This window comes from Neovison vison, chromosome 4 (genome assembly GCF_020171115.1).
Source record: "Neovison vison isolate M4711 chromosome 4, ASM_NN_V1, whole genome shotgun sequence".
In the NCBI taxonomy this organism is placed as follows: domain Eukaryota; kingdom Metazoa; phylum Chordata; class Mammalia; order Carnivora; family Mustelidae; genus Neogale; species Neogale vison.
In genome coordinates this window covers 151,184,603-151,203,105 of record NC_058094.1, presented here as the reverse complement: position 1 = coordinate 151,203,105, position 18,503 = coordinate 151,184,603, and the positions used below count along the sequence as shown (strand labels likewise).

The 18,503-nt window shown below is 33.9% G+C and overlaps 1 protein-coding gene across 6 annotated transcripts in view; it reads left to right on the top strand.

The window, feature by feature from the left end:
* PCLO (piccolo presynaptic cytomatrix protein) overlaps positions 1 to 18,503 on the top strand; it is a 530,926-nt gene that overhangs the window by 384,543 nt on the left and 127,880 nt on the right. For all 6 annotated transcript variants that reach the window (XM_044245920.1, XM_044245919.1, XM_044245917.1 and 3 more), the window contains exons 7-9: positions 1,024 to 3,211; positions 8,627 to 8,763; positions 15,973 to 16,063. In XM_044245920.1, the coding sequence (XP_044101855.1) occupies positions 1,024 to 3,211; positions 8,627 to 8,763; positions 15,973 to 16,063 (2,416 nt within the window). The remainder of the gene's footprint in view (positions 1 to 1,023; positions 3,212 to 8,626; positions 8,764 to 15,972; positions 16,064 to 18,503) is intronic.

Here is an 18,503-nt window from a genome sequence, read left to right as displayed (position 1 = left end):
GGCTGTGATCTTTTCTTGTTATTTCTTTTGGGATGAATTCCTCCATCTTGGCATTTTGTCTAGGTCTCTGTCTTCTGTGTGTTAGGAAAGCCTGTCTGTTTACATCAGGTTATTGAAAATGATCAGTCATATCTTTTGATATTCTAAAATTGAATATCAGAATCAGTGATTCTTATAATGCAAGTTTATGACTAATCAAATGAAACCTAACATATCTGATAGTTCATCAATGATATCCCTTACCAGATTTAAAAAATATATATTTCAGTGGGTTTTTATTATAGTCAGTTCCCTCTGCTTCTTGTTTAAGTTGCTAAAACATTAAGAACAACTAAAATTACTAAAGAATAATAAAATTGAAAAGAAGTATAAGACCCAAATGGTCATGGAAATAATGAAATATTAAATAGAAAGTTAGTTGGATTTCTCTCCCTCGCTCTTCTTTTTTTTTTTTTTTTTGAAAAAAAAAAAAGACATTAGGTATTTAAAGGTTTTCTTTCAAAATATTTCATGATTGTAATAAGAATGACAGCCACTGTTGGGTGGGATTGGGGGGAGAAGTGGGAATAAGAAGGTAGAAGCAAACAATTAAATTTAACAATGGTAAATGTGCATCTTCAACAAATATAACTTAAATTATAGACAGTTAACACAAATACTCTGGGAATATATTAGTTTTATGTGTACTAAACAGGATGAAATATGAGTTTCTAGCATTCTCTTAAGAGTCCTACTAAAATATAAGCCTGTGTAACAATGAGTTCTGTGCTTGATTTCAAAATTCACTTCTAATATTACAGAAGTTATAATAATAAATAACCAACTTAACCAAGAAAGGGAAAATTATTTTTCAGTTAATGGTATTTGTGGCTAATACTTGAAATAATATATAAAATTTTGTTTTATTATGTTGCCATGGCTAAAACATACATGAAAGCATTTTAATGTAAAATGTAAGTTACAGAGTTTTTAAATTTTTTTTCCTTCTTAATAAAGTTCTATTTTTTGTGTATTTAATTATAGACAAAAGGTTCTCAAACCATGACACCCTCTGGCACCCAGAAAAAAGTTAAAAGAACTCTGCCAAACCCACCCCCCGAGGAGACCTCCACAGGCACTCAGTCCACATACAGCACAATGGGCACAGTTTCCAGGAGGAGGATCTGCAGAACCAACACAATGGCACGAGCCAAGATTCTCCAGGATATAGACAGAGAGCTTGATCTTGTAGAAAGGGAATCTGCAAAGCTGAGAAAGAAACAAGCAGAACTTGATGAGGAAGAAAAGGAGATTGATGCCAAGTTACGGTACCTGGAAATGGGAATTAACAGGAGGAAGGAGGCATTATTAAAGGAGAGAGAAAAAAGAGAGCGAGCCTACCTCCAGGGAGTAGCTGAGGATCGGGATTACATGTCTGACAGTGAGGTGAGCAGCACCCGACCAACCCGAATAGAAAGTCAGCATGGCATAGAACGACCAAGAACTGCTCCCCAAACTGAATTCAGCCAGTTTATACCACCACAAACCCAAACAGAATCTCAACTAGTTCCTCCTACAAGTCCTTATACACAATATCAATATTCATCCCCTGCTCTTCCTACCCAAGCACCTACCCCATACACCCAACAGTCCCATTTTCAGCAACAGACTTTGTACCATCAGCAGGTTTCACCTTATCAGACTCAACCAACATTTCAGGCTGTGGCAACAATGTCCTTCACACCTCAAGCTCAACCTACACCAGCCCCACAACCTTCTTACCAGTTACCGTCACAGATGATGGTGATACAACAAAAGCCACGGCAAACTACATTGTATTTGGAGCCCAAGATAACTTCAAACTATGAAGTGATTCGCAACCAACCCCTGATGATAGCACCTGTTTCTACTGATAATACTTATGCTGTTTCTCATCTTGGGAGTAAGTATAATAGCTTAGACTTGAGAATAGGATTGGAGGAAAGAAGTAGCATGGCAAGCAGTCCAATATCAAGCATATCTGCAGATTCTTTCTATGCAGATATTGACCATCATACTCCACGAAATTATGTCCTAATTGATGACATTGGAGAGATTACCAAAGGAACAGCAGCATTAAGCACTGCGTTTAGCCTTCATGAAAAGGATCTGTCAAAAACAGATCGTCTCCTTCGATCCACTGAAACACGTAGGTCTCAAGAAGTGACAGATTTCCTAGCACCTTTACAGACTTCCTCGAGATTGCATAGTTATGTGAAAGCAGAGGAAGATCCCATGGAAGATCCCTATGAGTTAAAGCTTCTGAAACATCAGATTAAACAAGAATTCCGTAGAGGAGCAGAGAGTTTAGATCACCTTGCTGGTCTTTCCCATTATTACCATGCTGATACGGGTTATAGACATTTTCCCAAATCTGAAAAATACAGCATTAGCAGACTCACACTTGAGAAACAAGCAGCAAAACAACTACCAGCTGCCATACTATATCAGAAACAATCAAAGCATAAGAAATCACTAATTGATCCTAAAATGTCAAAATTTTCACCCATTCAAGAAAGTAGAGATCTTGAGCCTGATTATTCCAGCTATATGACTTCTAGCACTTCATCTATTGGTGGCATTTCTTCCCGAGCAAGGCTTCTTCAAGATGACATCACTTTTGGCCTCAGAAAAAATATTACAGACCAACAGAAATTTATGGGGTCATCTCTTGGCACAGGGCTGGGCACGTTAGGAAATACCCTAAGGTCGGCTTTGCAGGATGAAGCGGATAAGCCATACAGTAGTGGCAGCAGATCCAGACCTTCTTCCAGACCTTCTTCTGTCTATGGCCTTGACTTATCAATTAAAAGAGATTCTTCCAGCTCTTCCCTAAGACTGAAAGCTCAAGAGGCTGAAGCTCTAGATGTTTCCTTCGGTCATGCATCACCTTCTGGCAGAACTAAGCCGACCAGTTTACCAATTAGCCAGAGCAGAGGAAGAATACCAATTGTGGCCCAAAATTCTGAAGAAGAAAGTCCACTCAGTCCTGTTGGCCAGCCAATGGGAATGGCCAGGGCTGCAGCTGGACCCCTTCCACCAATATCTGCGGATACCAGGGATCAGTTTGGATCAAGTCACTCATTGCCTGAAGTTCAGCAACATATGAGAGAAGAATCACGAACTCGAGGCTATGACCGTGACATAGCGTTCATCATGGATGACTTCCAACATGCCATGTCAGACAGCGAAGGTAAATTGGGCCTCAAACTACCCTGTTACTCTCAAAACTCAAACTCTTATTTTTCTGCATGTTTAATTTTCCTTCTTCAAGGATGTATTCTACTTTTCTTAGTGCGTCTTTTGCATGTTTACTTCAATTTTATTTCTTGTAAACGGAAATTTGATATTGTGTATAGATCTCCTAGCATGCTTTTCTTTGTTTCTTTTTAGTTTATCCTTTTATTGTTGTTTCTTGGTTGTTTGCTTGATTTGTTTGGTGTCCACTTTTCTAAAACCATTATCAAGTAATTGTGTCAATAAAATATGGTCATCCTTTAAATCCATAGTTGGAAAGTTTTTCATTGTATGTTTCTTTTATTTAAAAAAATGCATTTCTAAATATATTGGTCAGTTTCTTTCAGTTTGTGAAATTATTTATATTTAGAGCCATTAAGTACTATTCCGCTAGACTTTGTAATAGAAAACTATTTATGTTATTTTTGTAATATCATTGTTCATTAATTCAGAGAATGTTCTTTTTTTGAGAATCTTTGGCTAAATCCCTGATATTAGTGTAATGTAGAATTTTATAAGTCTCCTTAAATAAAGCATTAATATTTTTATTTCTCTCATTATGAATACCGTAATTGACAAGTTTGTGCATTTTGCATTATGTATGAGAAAGCTTAGCGCTAAATATGCTATTGAGGAAAAAATAATCATATCAGTATATGGGAAACATTCTTCAGATTTAGAATAAAAAATTTGCCTACTACTTTTGTGAGTTTAGCAAACTGAAGCCCTCCTGGTTAGTGTATCCATTTAGGCTTTTCCTTGGCTTTGCTTTTGGCATCATCCCTTTTTTTTTACCCTAAATTGTTTTGCTAGTTTTTCTTTGAATAAATGATTTAAGGCAAGTATATCCCTTAACCAAACACTGGCTTATGACAATTTGTTGTTGTTTAATCATATAGAACAAAAGGATTTTAGAAAATGATCTACTTTAAATATAATTGTGAAGACAAGGGGGAGCAGTAAGGTATGAGTCCTCCATGCCTGGAGGACTCATGGCTTTTGGTCCTCTTTTTTTCCCTCCCCTGATGGTTTATATTTGAACATAGATGTGGTTTGAGTCTTGGAAATAAAATATTTCTTATTGAATTAAAATATTATTTCATTCCTTGGAAGACTGCAGAGAACTAAACTAACATGACCACCCTCACTTTTAAATGTGACATTTTCCCTGAGGACTCACAGGAAAATATGTGTTCATGAAAAGTATTTTTCTTCTACTTCTATATGTAGACACTAATACGAATTTAGAAGTTCAGATCTAGATTTGAGTAGGATTAAAATAAGTCACTGAATCTGAAAGTGGACAGATTTCTTTTCTTAGAGAAATCCCAACAGATTATATCCTGTCTGATTTATTTTCTTCTCTACAGGCTATTGGATTGACCATTTTTATTGATAATTATTCAATTAACAAAGCACTCTATTTGTATATTTTTTCTTAGTCAATTATTTGAATCTTTCTGGTTAAACAAGAATTATGATATTATGTGAAAACAGTTTCTTTCTTTACTTTTTTCACAATCCACATTTTACACACATTTTATACATATAAAATGATTGCTACAGAGGAATCAGAAGATTCTTCAATAATCATATTGGTAAAATAAGATAAAACAAAACTTTAACAGGTTTATGGTATAACTGAACACCTAAGGCTATGTGTGCACATAGAGCATATATTTGAGAAAATTTGACAAATTTACTTATTCTTCATGGATATTTATCCACATGGTACCAGACATTTAGATTTTTCTAGATATTCCAAAATGTATTTATTTACATACAACCATATAAAAATAACCAGATGTCTTATTTCTCAATGATATGTTTGGATAATGTATATTCCTAATCATCAAAGACTGTATGAAAAGTAATGTTTTCATAAAGTAGATGATGAGATGTCATGCAGCATACAAAATTATGAAACATGTAAAGATGATACCAAAGAAATAAATAATTAAAGTGAAATTTAGATGAAATTACACAATTAAACTAAAACATATTTAAAAATTAACCAGACAAGAAATTTAGTCAGAAAAAACATGCGGATAAGAATTAGACAAAGGACAACTTTTATAACAAATTGAATTACATATGTAATATTATGTGTGTGAATTGTAGTGATGATTCTTAGAAGTTGTATGATTTAAAATGTTACTTTTTTTTTTTTTTTTTTTTGCTTTTAAATCACTGGAACATATTCCTTGCTTCTGGTAAAGCAGAGACCTACTTTTCTTATGAAATCTTGGGATTCCTTGGGTAATTAAGGGAAAAAGTAGAAAATACTTTTCCTAATTACATAACTCATTTGTAAACTCGTGAAATACAAAGAAATTTTTAAATCAATTTTTACCAAATATATGCTATATCTGTAATTCACTGATGGGAAGATCACTCTGAGAAGTGTAACATACCAATAGGCCATTTAGTATTGAGGAGACAAAAGCAAATTTAACTGCATTCAAATTGTGGTGTGCTTTCTCCAAATTCAATTAACCTCTAATTTAATAAATGCTTAGAATATCTTTCAGATATCTTCTATATGAATTTAGTTAATTTTGAAATAGCTTACTTGAGGTAAAGTCTAGATAAGCATAATTTACATTGCTTAGTATTTATGGCCATCAGCTTGAAGTCCACAATTTGATGTGCATGTATGGTTGGTAAAGTACAGAGTAGGAAACCCTTTTGTGGAGCAGATTTGGAGGAAAGCTAAGCTAAAAACAGTCAAGTTATATTTACTTCTACAAACAAAAATATTTTGTTGAAAACATTCTTTCGAAGTATACTCTAAGCCAAAAAAAAAACAAAAATCAATATATCTCTTTGAAAAAAGTTTTCAATGAATACTTGATAGTGAATAGAATTGTACTATTCCTATAACTTTAAATAATGCTACACCTGAAAATAGCTTACTTTTTATTTTACATTTAAGATTTCAAGAAAATATCATCAGTTTAAAACAAGGAGGTGTTAATCCTCAGGCAATTATTTAAGTTACTTTGGAAATTTTTATAAAATTTAATTTTTAGTGCTCGCTTTGGCAGCACATATACTAAAATTTAATTTTTTTCCAATTTATTTATTTTCAGAAAAACAGTATTCATTATTGTTTTTCACCACTAAAATTTAATTTTTAAAGTACAGATCTACCATGGCAGATCAGAGAGTTGCAGTTATAAACAACTAGTATTTATGTCCAACTTACTATAAGTTATGAAGACAGAATACAATGTAAAAGTAGATTAATTCACTCTGGTTGCACTTGACTGATCTATAAACTTTTATGCAAAACATGACAGACATCCTAACTTAGTTACATATTGAGTTTTTGTAAGAAATAGGCAATCAAAGTATATAATCAGGAACAAATTGAAGAAATTTGGGCCTGATTCAGATTCTGCTTTATTAGTATGGACATACCCAAGAAAACAATGTGAAGGATTGTGTTTCAAATGCAATTTGCAAAGTTTTATATTCAAGCGAAAACTCATACTATATAATATAAGGTAGGCATTAATTAAAATCAGTACAGATTATTTTTTCATGAGAAACAAATAAAAAGAATGTGTAAGAAGTAAAATAAGATAGTATTACTATGGTTGGGAATAGTCTAGTAAGTTTTTAAGAGATCAATGTTTACATTATAGATTTATTTGGAATTTACTTACCAGGTATCTATTACATTAAATATTTTCTCATATAAGTTTAGTTTTTAGTGTCAAATTCAAACTATGAAAAACCGTAATATATTGTCAAGGAGATTGTGAGTCAAGATTATATAAATATTAAAGTTCAAGGGATAGATTAATATTTATTTTTTAATACATGTATCTTAGTTAGGGTGTTTAACTTCTTTCTCTAGTTGACAATTAATTTTTCTGTTTCATTCATCTCCCAAACATTTATTGAATCTTATGGCATTGCAAGACATTGTTTTTAGTGTTGAGGGAGGGGGGAAAAAAGAAGATCTGAGCCTTATTCTCAAGCAGCTTATAGTCTCCTATTAGAGATCAGATAAGAGCACATAGGACCACAAAACAGGTATGTAACATTGCATTTCCTCAAATCAAAGAATGACTAAATTATGACATATCATCTATCATCATATTTACTGGGGAGAAATGCTGTGGTTAGTCACAGGAGATGACCAAAGGACCAAGATCGCAGGAGTTATGGAGGTGAGTAGTGGTGTATATGCTATGGGTTTGCTAGTCCTACCGGCAAAGATATAATGGAACTTGCCTGGGGGAAAATATGTTAGGAAGTTTTGGAAGAAAAGACAATCAAGGGTATAGACAGAAAAAGAAAACTATGAGGAGTTAGGAGAACTCAAAGGTATGGTGTTGTAGATGCTAGAATTTCAAGGAGACCTAAGTTGATAGCACCATCAACAAATCTTCAGGATAGGAACTGGAGGACTGCTCCAGCTGCCATTTGGAAAGCAACAGTGTATTTCAGAGATGCTTTTTACAAATCAGATATTGTTTTGCAAAGAATAAAGCTGTATATGAAGCCAAATTCTATATATCAAGTAAAGTGGGATTTGGGGGTCACTTAATAGCTTTAAAAAATGTTGGAAATAAAGAACTGAATGGGATGAATCACTTAAAATAATTATGTACTTAAATATTGTTACATTTTCAAAAATATTTTAGGATACCAAGTTTTGTCATCTTATAAATATAAAAAGCAGTCAGTCAACTCTTCAACCTAATTCCTAAATCTATGGCCACATGGAAAATAATTGCTTAATTTTTAATAGAATACTCTAAATATCATTTAATTGTAGGCTGCCAGGTAGTATGGCTCATATGTTCTTTGCAGTAATACCTGGGATCCTCTTAGAAATAAGTGTTTTCATTTATTTATCAAATGTCATAGAAATGTCACATTTTCAAAAATACTCACTTGATGTTTAAAGCCAGCAGCTGCATTTTAGTAGTGATTTATAGTTCAGCGGGAAAGTGACAGAATATTCCATACCAAAGTGGTAAGTTGTAAGTAGTGGGGAGAGAGGAGGAGGTAGGAACTGAAGGGTTGAGGTTGAGTTGAATGACTTCTGAGGAATATTGACTTGTTCTTCTATTCAGTCACTATCTAAATCTCTTCTCATTTAAAATTTAATTTTGTTTTATTTTTCTCTGAGAAGTTGAACAGGTGTGTACATTATTTTTTTCTAAGTTATTCCATGGTACAACATTTTCATCATAGTATTGGAAATGATTTTTTTCATCATCTTGGGAGTTATATTTGAAATGCATGAATGGTTAACAAGCCTGGAGCATGTTGGTACTTCAGAACATCTGCTGTCCTCTGTCATCTGTATTAGTTTTGGTTGCAATGTTTGATATTTCCTTGGTCTCCAAAGCCTATCATCTGCGTCGTGAAGAAACAGATTGGTTTGACAAACCCAGGGAGTCTCGTTTGGAAAATGGACATGGTCTGGATCGCAAACTGCCAGAAAGATTGGTCCACTCTAGACCAGTTAGTCAACATCAAGAGCAAGTAAGTGCTATATTGAGAAATCTCTTTTAGGTTTACCCCCGACTGCCACAAAAAAATCCATTTATCATCCAGTCAATTCATTAATCAGTCAATTGGTCAACCAAACAGTCATCCTAGATTGGTCTCGGTAATCCTAAAATGCATGGGACTTTTATCATTCAAGTTCATAAAAAAAATTATTTTTCAGTAACTTAAAATACTAAGTACCTTACTTAATCATCCCTGGATATCAACATTGCAGTATAGCTGTGGTGCTTCTACTGGGCAATTTAAGTGATTCTTTCTTCCATAAAAGATAGTTAAGTTTGTACAACATACCCAACACTATTATGCAGGGACAATACATGTAGATCCCCTTTTTTTTTTAAATTTTATTTTTTCAGTGTTCCAACATTCTTTGTTTATGCACCACACCCAGCTCTATGCAATACATGCCCTCCTTAATACCCACATCAGGCTCTCACCCCACTCTCCCATCCCCCTCCCCTCCAAAACCCCCAGTTCGTTTCTCAGAGTCCACAGTCTCTCATGATTCGTCTCACCCTCCAGTTTATCCCAATTGATTCATGTAGCTCCTAAAGACCTTACAGAATGTTGGGTGAAATAGATAAGGGTAATTTTAGTGCTTTCCAATAACAGTATGTTTGGGTGTTAAGAAATAGCAAGTAAGGGGTGACCAAACCAAGTCAGCTGGGGACAGGGAAGGCTTCACTTTGGGAAAGAGGGGAACTTATATTTAGAGTCTATTATATTTTACATATATATCTTTAGATTTTTATCATCATAAAAACTCAAACGAGGCTCTCTCTCTGCCTGCCTCTCTGCCTACTTGTGATTTCTGTCAAATAAATAAATAAAATCTTAAAAAAAACTCAAACTAGGTACTATTAATTAATATCTATTTATTTTTTTAAAGATTTACTTATTTGAGAGAGAGAGAGAGAGAGTGTGTGTGTGTGTGTGTGTGTGTGAGCGAGCCTGGAGGGGTTGGGGAGGGTGAAGGAGGGGAAGAGGGAGAGAGATAATCTCAAGCAGACTTCCAACTGATCCAGCCTCATGCAAGGCTCAATCTCACAACCCTGAGATCATGACCTGAGCTGAAATCAAGTCAGATGCTCAACTGACTGAGCCACCCAGGGTGCCCTAATTAATATCTATTTATAGGTGAAACTAAAACTTAGAGTTAAATTTCACAGTTAGATAAATGTGATGTCAAAATTCATGGTCATATTCACTTTAGAGCAAATGAAGTGGTGTTTGAGTGAATTTTGAAAGACACATAGGAGATCAAAGTTAGATAAATTGAGGAAGATTCCTCTGGTAAGCCCAGTGGCCTAAATCAGTTGCCCTAAGACATCAGATATTTATAGGCTGTGTATCCATAAACTTTAAAATACCCATAGAAGAGAGAGTTGAGTTATTTCTTATACATTAATTCCTAAATAATCCTGTCTTATTACTGATTCTCTGATATATAAGACAACTCGCTTTTGAAAATCAAAAGTAAACCATATAAACTTACTGTGATTTACTTCAGTGTTTGTCACATTCAAGTGTAAAAGAGATGACTTTCATCACATGTAAGTGCCATTGAAAAGACAGTATCTATACTCAAATTTGATTTCTTTCCAAAGGAATTTCAGTTTTCATGGACAAATTTCAAGATTTTAAGTAGAGTATCTTGGGAGCACCTGGGTGGCTCAGTCAGCCAAGGGACCAGCTCTTGACTTTGGCTCAGGTCATGACCTCAGGGACCTGGGATGGACCCCCACACCAGATTCCAGTCTCAGTGAGGAGTCTGCTCTAGGATTCTTCCTCTCCCTCAGCCCCTCCCCTGCTCTGTCTCTTTCTCTCTAATTAATAAATAAATCTTTAAAAAAAAAAGAATTTCTTTATCTCAAAACTTTGTTCTGTAGTAGTTTTATACATGCTATCATATTTTCTAGAAATACTAGAATTATTTTCTGTATGTTAAAATTTTCCTTTCAGTTTTTGATATCTTTTAATAAGATTATAGTTTAGACCCATCTGCCACCCATCTCCCCTCTGGTAAACATGGGGCGGATGGGTCAAATAGGTGATGGAGATTAAGGAATGCACTTATGATAAAAATAAATAAATAATGAAATATTTTTTGAAAAAAAATTTTGTTTAGGGCTGGTTTTACCTCTGTATACATGTCCATATTCTTCCATTTCTTTGTACTTCATTTTAATGTATCAGACAATTGAATTAGACCTTTCTTAGACTACCTTATTATTAAAATTGTATTTATATGTGTAGTTCAGTCTCATCAATTAGATCAGCCTGATGAGCACAAAAATTAATAAAATCATCCTGAACATATTTATAAAATGTAAATATACCTCTTTTTATCTATAATTACTAGAATAATCTGTCAGTTGAAAATAGCCTCCTTGAATATATTTTACTGTAAGAATCCATCTTTATTGACTTGCTTTTTATATCTTACCTGTCTCATTTGTTTCTTTGAAGTTTATTTTTTCCCCACAAACCCATATTAAGTCAATGAAAGCACAAATCCTTTAAAGAAATCTTAATAAGATGAAATATATAAATGGAAAGCTAGAAAATCGCTCCTGTTCAATTACTTTATGACATTACTATTTCCATGGATATTTAGAATAGTCTTGCTCAACTAATTTATTCAACCAGTATTCTTGAAGGATACATTTTAACATAATCTGTGTCCACTTCAAAAAATGTTTTCTGGAATTCTTCTGTATATAGATGAAACATTAACGACCTTAATGGCACTTTTTGATTCTAGTTTTCTGTTATTAACATCTGCAGCTTTATGATTTTAATCTGCTGAGGATATAATCATTGTATTTAAACAAAATATAGACCAATATAATGCCAAAATTAAGTAGAATATATTTAAGAATCATTCCATGAATTTCCTGCTATTTTTAATAAAGTAGAAAATCTGAGGATCCTTGGTAAAATTATTTATAAATAAATGTGATAAAGTAATGTGTGACTTATTAAAAGTTATTTTTTACATTTATAAGGTTTTTACATTTTTTTACTTTGATAACTAACATACAGGGGAAAAAACAAAAAACCTACTCATGCAGTTACCAAAACAGCAAATAGGCAGAATTATAAGCTAGTTATAAAGTGAACAACCATATAACCAACACACAGACCAAGAAAGGGAATATGCTTGCCTCAGATACCGCTGTGTGCCCCTTCCAGATGGTAATCCTCAACCTCCTTTAAAAAAGTAACAAATATAGGGGTGCCTGGGTTGCTCAGTGGGTTAAAGCCTCTGCTTTCGGCTCAGGTCATGGTCTTAGGGGCCTGGAAACAGGCCCTGCATCGGGCTCTCTGCTCAATGGGAAGCCTGCTTCCTCCTCTCTCCCTGCCTGCCTCTTTGACTACTTGTAATCTCTATCAAGTAAATAAATAAAATCTTTAAAAAAAGAAAAGTAACAAATATGCTAAATTTGTGACAATAATTTCTTTGTTTTTCTACATATAGTTTTTTCTAAACAAGCTACATAGAAGATGACATACATTTTGATTACATAAAGCTCAAAATTCATGGGGTTTTGCATTAATATTTATCTTTAGGTACTGTTTTTGTCATTAGTTCATCATAACTGTGTTTTGGTCTAGAAAGAATAGCAAAATGGCATTCTCATTTTATTCACTTGTTTCATGTCCAGTCATAAAAAGGTAATATTTGGGACGCCTGGGTGGCGCAGTTGGTTAAACGACTGCTTCCGGCTCAGGGCGTGATCCTGGAGTCCCGGGATCGAGTCCCACATCAGGCTCCCAGCTCCATGGGGAGTCTGCTTCGCTCTCTGACCTTCTCCTCGCTCATTCTCTCTCTCACTATCTCTCTCTCTCAAATAAAAAAAAAAAAAAAAGGTAATATTAAGCTCTTGGTTCTAATAAACCCAGATGCTTTTATTTGGAAACTTACACATAATAAGAATTTATACTCATAAAGTGCCCTGGAGGGAAAAGTAATAAAACCAAATTGATTAATGCAAACATGAACTTATCTGCTTAAAAAATAACATATAAAAATATATGAGAAACGGAAAATGTTTTCTGAATTTTTATTAGACTCAAAATCATATTATCATTTGAATATATTATGAATCTATTTGAAAGGAAACAGATTTGCTTTTTTCACTTCATTTATAAATAGGGCTAATAGCCTTTACAGGGTAATTATAAAAGTCAACACTTCTTGACTAGTACCAAATGCCTCCACATCCTGAACAAGAGCCCTTGCCTATTGCAATCTTCATGCAACTATAATATTGATGTAATTGAGCTCCATTGAGAGAGCCATTCTTCCTCTCTGTTCTGAACCTTTGGATGTCTTGTTCCCTTTCTCTGAACACTCTTTCTGCTCTCATCTCGGCTACTCTACTCATCATTTAAGACTCCATCTGCGTGCTTCATCTTACAAGAAAGCCTCTCATCCTATCACCACCACCTCCCACACAGCGGGGCAAGTGTTCTTCCTTTGTGCTCCAATAATATTGCATGCATTATGTCAAAGGCTATGAGCAACAAGAGAGCAGGGGCTTCCTACTCCATCCACCATAGTCCTATACAGTGCTTAGAACAATACGTGGGACATAGGAAGGACACTCCCTCCTCTGCCTCTAGCATGCATGGTGTTTAGGAGAGGAAAAAGGATGAATGTCCATTTGAATCGAAGGTATGTTAACACAAGTGTTATTATTTCATAAGTATGATGGCTCAGTTATTCGTGAAAATATTTGTAGAGAAGACTACTTTTGGTGGCAGACATAAAGTTGATAGCTCTTTGGTGCAGAATCACCAAAAGACAGTAATATCAGAGACCACACAGTGGAGAAATAGGTGTGGGCACTACTTGACATCAGTCCTGCCATCATTCCTCCTCTTACTTGGCAGAAACAACACTGACCCTGAAACTCCATCTGCTGGAGAACTCTTTGAACACTCACCTGCAAAGCTTAGAAAAAAGCTAAGATCCAACCAGTTCATACATGGAAGACAGATACCACTGCTTTCTACAGATTTTTGGTCATTTTGATCATAATTGTGGCAGCTTAATGCTTTTGATTTATTAAGTGAACTCGTGATGCTAGCTATAGACACTACAGGAGGTGCTGTGAGATGTTCTGAAAGCAACATTGTATGGAAAGAAAGATGCTAACATCCCTTCTGCTAACATCATACGTACAAATTAGAAGGTGATAATGGGTAGCTGATAAAACTCTGCTGCAAAACTTGGAAAATCTTATGGCTATCCTAGACTGGGCAACAGATACACTTGAGCTTACATCACCTTCTGCCTAGTCTAGAGAATTGGAAAAAATAGCAATAATGAAAATGCATTTTCTTACTTTATTGTTGACCAAGTGGAAAAAAAGTGACTCAAATAAAACCTGAAGTTAAAGATACTCAAAATGAAATAATACCAATTTTGATTAGTTATCTACAGTACCAAAGGAAAGTTCAGTTATATATAATAGTTGTAGTATTTTCACTGAACATGGTTTAAATTTCAGTTAAAAAAATTGAGATCTTTAAATGCAGATGAGAGGAGAGAGGAATAAAAGTGGAAGAAGGGAAATGGAGAAAAGATGAAGGGAGGGAAAGTAAGAGGAGAGAAAGTGAGAGGGAAGAAGAAAGACAGAGGTAGACAGATACCAACACAGAGGAAACAAGACAGGGAGAATCAAGGAAAAATGTATACACTCCTCTTGCCATGAATATAAATAAGTAAGGTTTCTGGTGGCTTACATAGTTGTAGTGGTACAAATTATCTAGATGAACGGATTAGACTGCCTATAATTTATTCACAATCTTGCAAACAACATTTTAGTTCTACTTTGAAGAGTTCAGATAATATCCCTGGACTCAACAGGATTCTGCTGTTGTTTGGGGAGTGTTTTCTGTTCATCAGAAACCTGATTACGCTTATTCTTTCCTGAAAAGAAGAAAAGCTACAGGCTATAATTTAAGCTTGCATTTCTCAATACATATTTTACTTTAAATATGTAGAATTCTAACAGTCTTATGGGTGGATTTACACATTAAAACCACACGAGTATTCAAGAAATCACAAATCAACATCTCTTGGGTTCTAACTTCTATTTAATATTTTGGTTTAGCACTCTCATACACTTCTTAAACACATCCTGAAATAGGTAATATTGCATGTCTCTTGACTAAACTTTATTTTGTTTGTAATTATAGTCAAGTTTTTCTAAGGTGATGAGACCCTTCATACTACTAAAATTCTCTTAAGGTAGATATGACTAAATATTTCACTATTTCTATCTCCTGCTATTTCACAGATCTCGTGTAAAAGCAAAGTACCATAAAATACAAAACACAAGTTTTCATTCACTGATTTATTTTTGTTTCAGAAGTCTCATTTTGCCAGGGGGAAACAGAGATAATGCAATCTCTAGTAGTCTCATAGCCAAGTCTCAATAATGAGAATTTGGATCACAGGCTTACAATAGCTTTCAGGGTTGGTTCTTCTACCGGAAGGAATGTCAGCAGTAAATGAGAAATAACTCCAGCCAGTAACACAGCTTTGAATAAAAGGAAGGCCTCAGAAAGAATTAGAATGACCAAAGGCTTTCTTTATGTAGAACTAGTCTCCGCATCCAATGTACATTGACACTTCTGGTAGATACGCATAGCAAAAGCACAGCTCCGCAATAAAATCAAAGCAACACAAATATAAAGCAGTCCTATTAGAGTGATAAAGATGTATAGTATGAGGATTTTTTTTTCTGCCTTTTCTCCTCTAGCATCACTTAATTGCTGAAAATTAGAAATAGTGTTCCATTTCTAGGCTGCCCAGAGCAAGAACGGAGACACACACATTTTCACATACATTGTCTACAACTGTCGTCTATGTACTACTATAGGTACAGACATTCTTTAGAACCTGTTAAGTGTGCCTATCAGTTTCCCAAACACAGAAAATCAGTTTGCAAGAGTAATTAGTTATAAATGTGAAGATCACGAGGACCTCAGGAATCAATAATACTATATAGTGTAAAATGCTTAAATTGTGATGATTTGAGAAGCTGGTAATATTTTTTGTTTATTGATTGAATCAATACACTTTAAAAAAAGCAAATGTAAATCTGTATGTTGCATTTAAAGTGTCTTTAAACATTGATTGTTCACCTTATCATATGTGTATCTTAGATTATGCAGCTGAACGGGAAGACTGTGCACTATATCTTTCCTCATGCAAGGATAAAAATAACAAGAGACTCGAAGGATCACACAGTTTCAGGTAAAGGAAGTCAAATAATCTACTTTTTATTTTATTGTCAGATTGGGATATATATTGAATTTCACTTTAGATGACTTATCAAATTTTAGAAAATACTACTTCTATATCAAAAATTGTGTTTTGGAGAATTTCAAAAAATAATTAGGCTATACTTTTGAAAATAAAAGACTTTAAGGGCATAGTCATTAATATGACAGATTACTAAGTGGTACACATTTAGGTCATTTTTTCTTTAATTGCACTTTTAATACATACATGGCATTATAATACTCCATAATTATTGTTCTGAACAATATAGCCGCTGGTTTTAGAACTATAAAACCTCCTCACACAGGAAGTAGAGATCTCTGATTCTTCTAAGGAATAAACCGCCCTATACCTTTTCAATTTGAATATTATCAATTATGCTGAGTTTTTGTCTGTTTACTTGTTTGTGTTCTTATGTGAACCAAAGCATCTGACAGGTTTCTAAAGCTTTTTATTTTGAAAAAGTGTTAGATACCCGGTTCTTCCGCCCATCCTTGACTCAGTTTCCCTAGTGTTAACATCTATCTAATAACAATAAGATGATCAAAACTGGGAAGTGAACGTTAATGAATATGGTACTATTATAACATCTGTAAGCCTTGGGGTGCCTCTCAATCAGTAGAGCATGCAACTCCTGACCTCAGGGTTGTAGGTTCAAGCCCCAGGTTGGGTGTAGAGATTACTTAAAAGTAAAACCTTTAAAACACACACATGCACATCTACAAGCCTTATCTAGAGTTTTAGTTTCCCCAATTACCCCACGAAATTCTTTTCTTTTTTCCTGGTCCAGGATCCAATCCAGATCTCATATTGCATTTAGTTGTCAACCCTCCTTATGTCTGGTGTGATAGTTTCACAATCTTTGTGTTTCATGATCTTGATGCTTTTGAAAGATAATGGAATGTTTATATTATAAATTTAAATTTTTTGTTTAGAACTTTGAGACACAATATAAATTCTGTCAATGTTAATGACTTTTTGAAATATGAGTAGTACCTGTATTCTTATTTAAGTATATTCCTTGTGTTTATAGACACTGTACACCAACAGAAAATATTCATAAATATACATGTCATATATGTGTGTATATACATGTGTATATATATACATATATATGAACATATATGTAGGTGAGTTATCTAACATGGTATATATTATGCTGGAGGGTTTTTTTTCCTTCAAGGACTGATATAACAAAGGACAAAAATAGATATGTTTTCAGTTTACTTGTTCTTGTTCTTTGCATATTTTAGACCATGGAGCATGAAGATGTGGAACAGGTTTTGCTTTGAGCAATTTTCCTCTCTTTATTTTCATAGAGAATGAATCGATTAGGAGTCTAATGTTGTTTTCCTTTTAAGATTGGGTAATTTTTCTCCTACCAAAGACAGATAATTTAAACTTTCATAGTTTTATTGCATGCACACTGTATTTTAAGCACTGATGAAAATTCCAGGGGTGAATCTTAAAATCCATGGGCTCCATGAGTTGGAATAAGTACAATGGAATAACTCTATGGAATAATTACTTCTGCATACTGTTTCAGTTCCCTCCAGCTCATAAAGCAAAACAATGTAGTACTTTCCAGCAATGCCATTTTTTTTAGGACAAACAACAGAAATCATACTAAATCATCAGAACTCTTTATCAATGTATCTATCTTTTAACTGTATTATTGCTTTTATACTGTGTTAGTCCTCCCCTTCTTACTTTTCTTTTGCAACTCATTATTTTAACTTGTTTTCTTTTATTAGGAAAAAAGTTTTAAAATATAAGAAAGACAAAAATAAGAGCTTTTGATATCTCATTATAAATATTTTAGCCTGAAAACTAAATTCAGTTTCCTCTGTATATAGATTTTACAAAATGAGAAACAAGAATCATTGTTTTGAGCAATATGTTTACCAGCATGCCCCTTTTTCTTTTGATATTTACCTAATACAAAAATAAAAATATTTTCCCTCATTATATTCCCCTGCATCATTTAATACTGAATATATTTTCCATGTGTCCTTGGGTAGCATGATCGCATTGTAAATTAAATGTTTTGAAACAATTCATGTTGTTTTCAAATAAGTCTTCAGTACCTCAAAGGGATTTAAATACATGTATATGCAAAGCTAGAGTGAGAAATGACTTCTTTGGCAAACAGTGTCTGGAAGGTCTAAGCTAATGGCAGACAAAGGCTGGCACAGAGCCTTTGTGTTCCTGACTGATCACTCTGTTGTTTGCTGCTTAACCAAAAGCTTTATTTCGCTAACTGAACATTTGGTGACATTAGAGATTTACAATTGTTTTTTGGCTATGATTACCACTTTGATGTTAATGTTTTAATAAAAATTAAGGATTTTTTTAGAGATATATACTAAAATATTTACAGATGAAACAATATCTTATCTGGAATTTCTTTCAA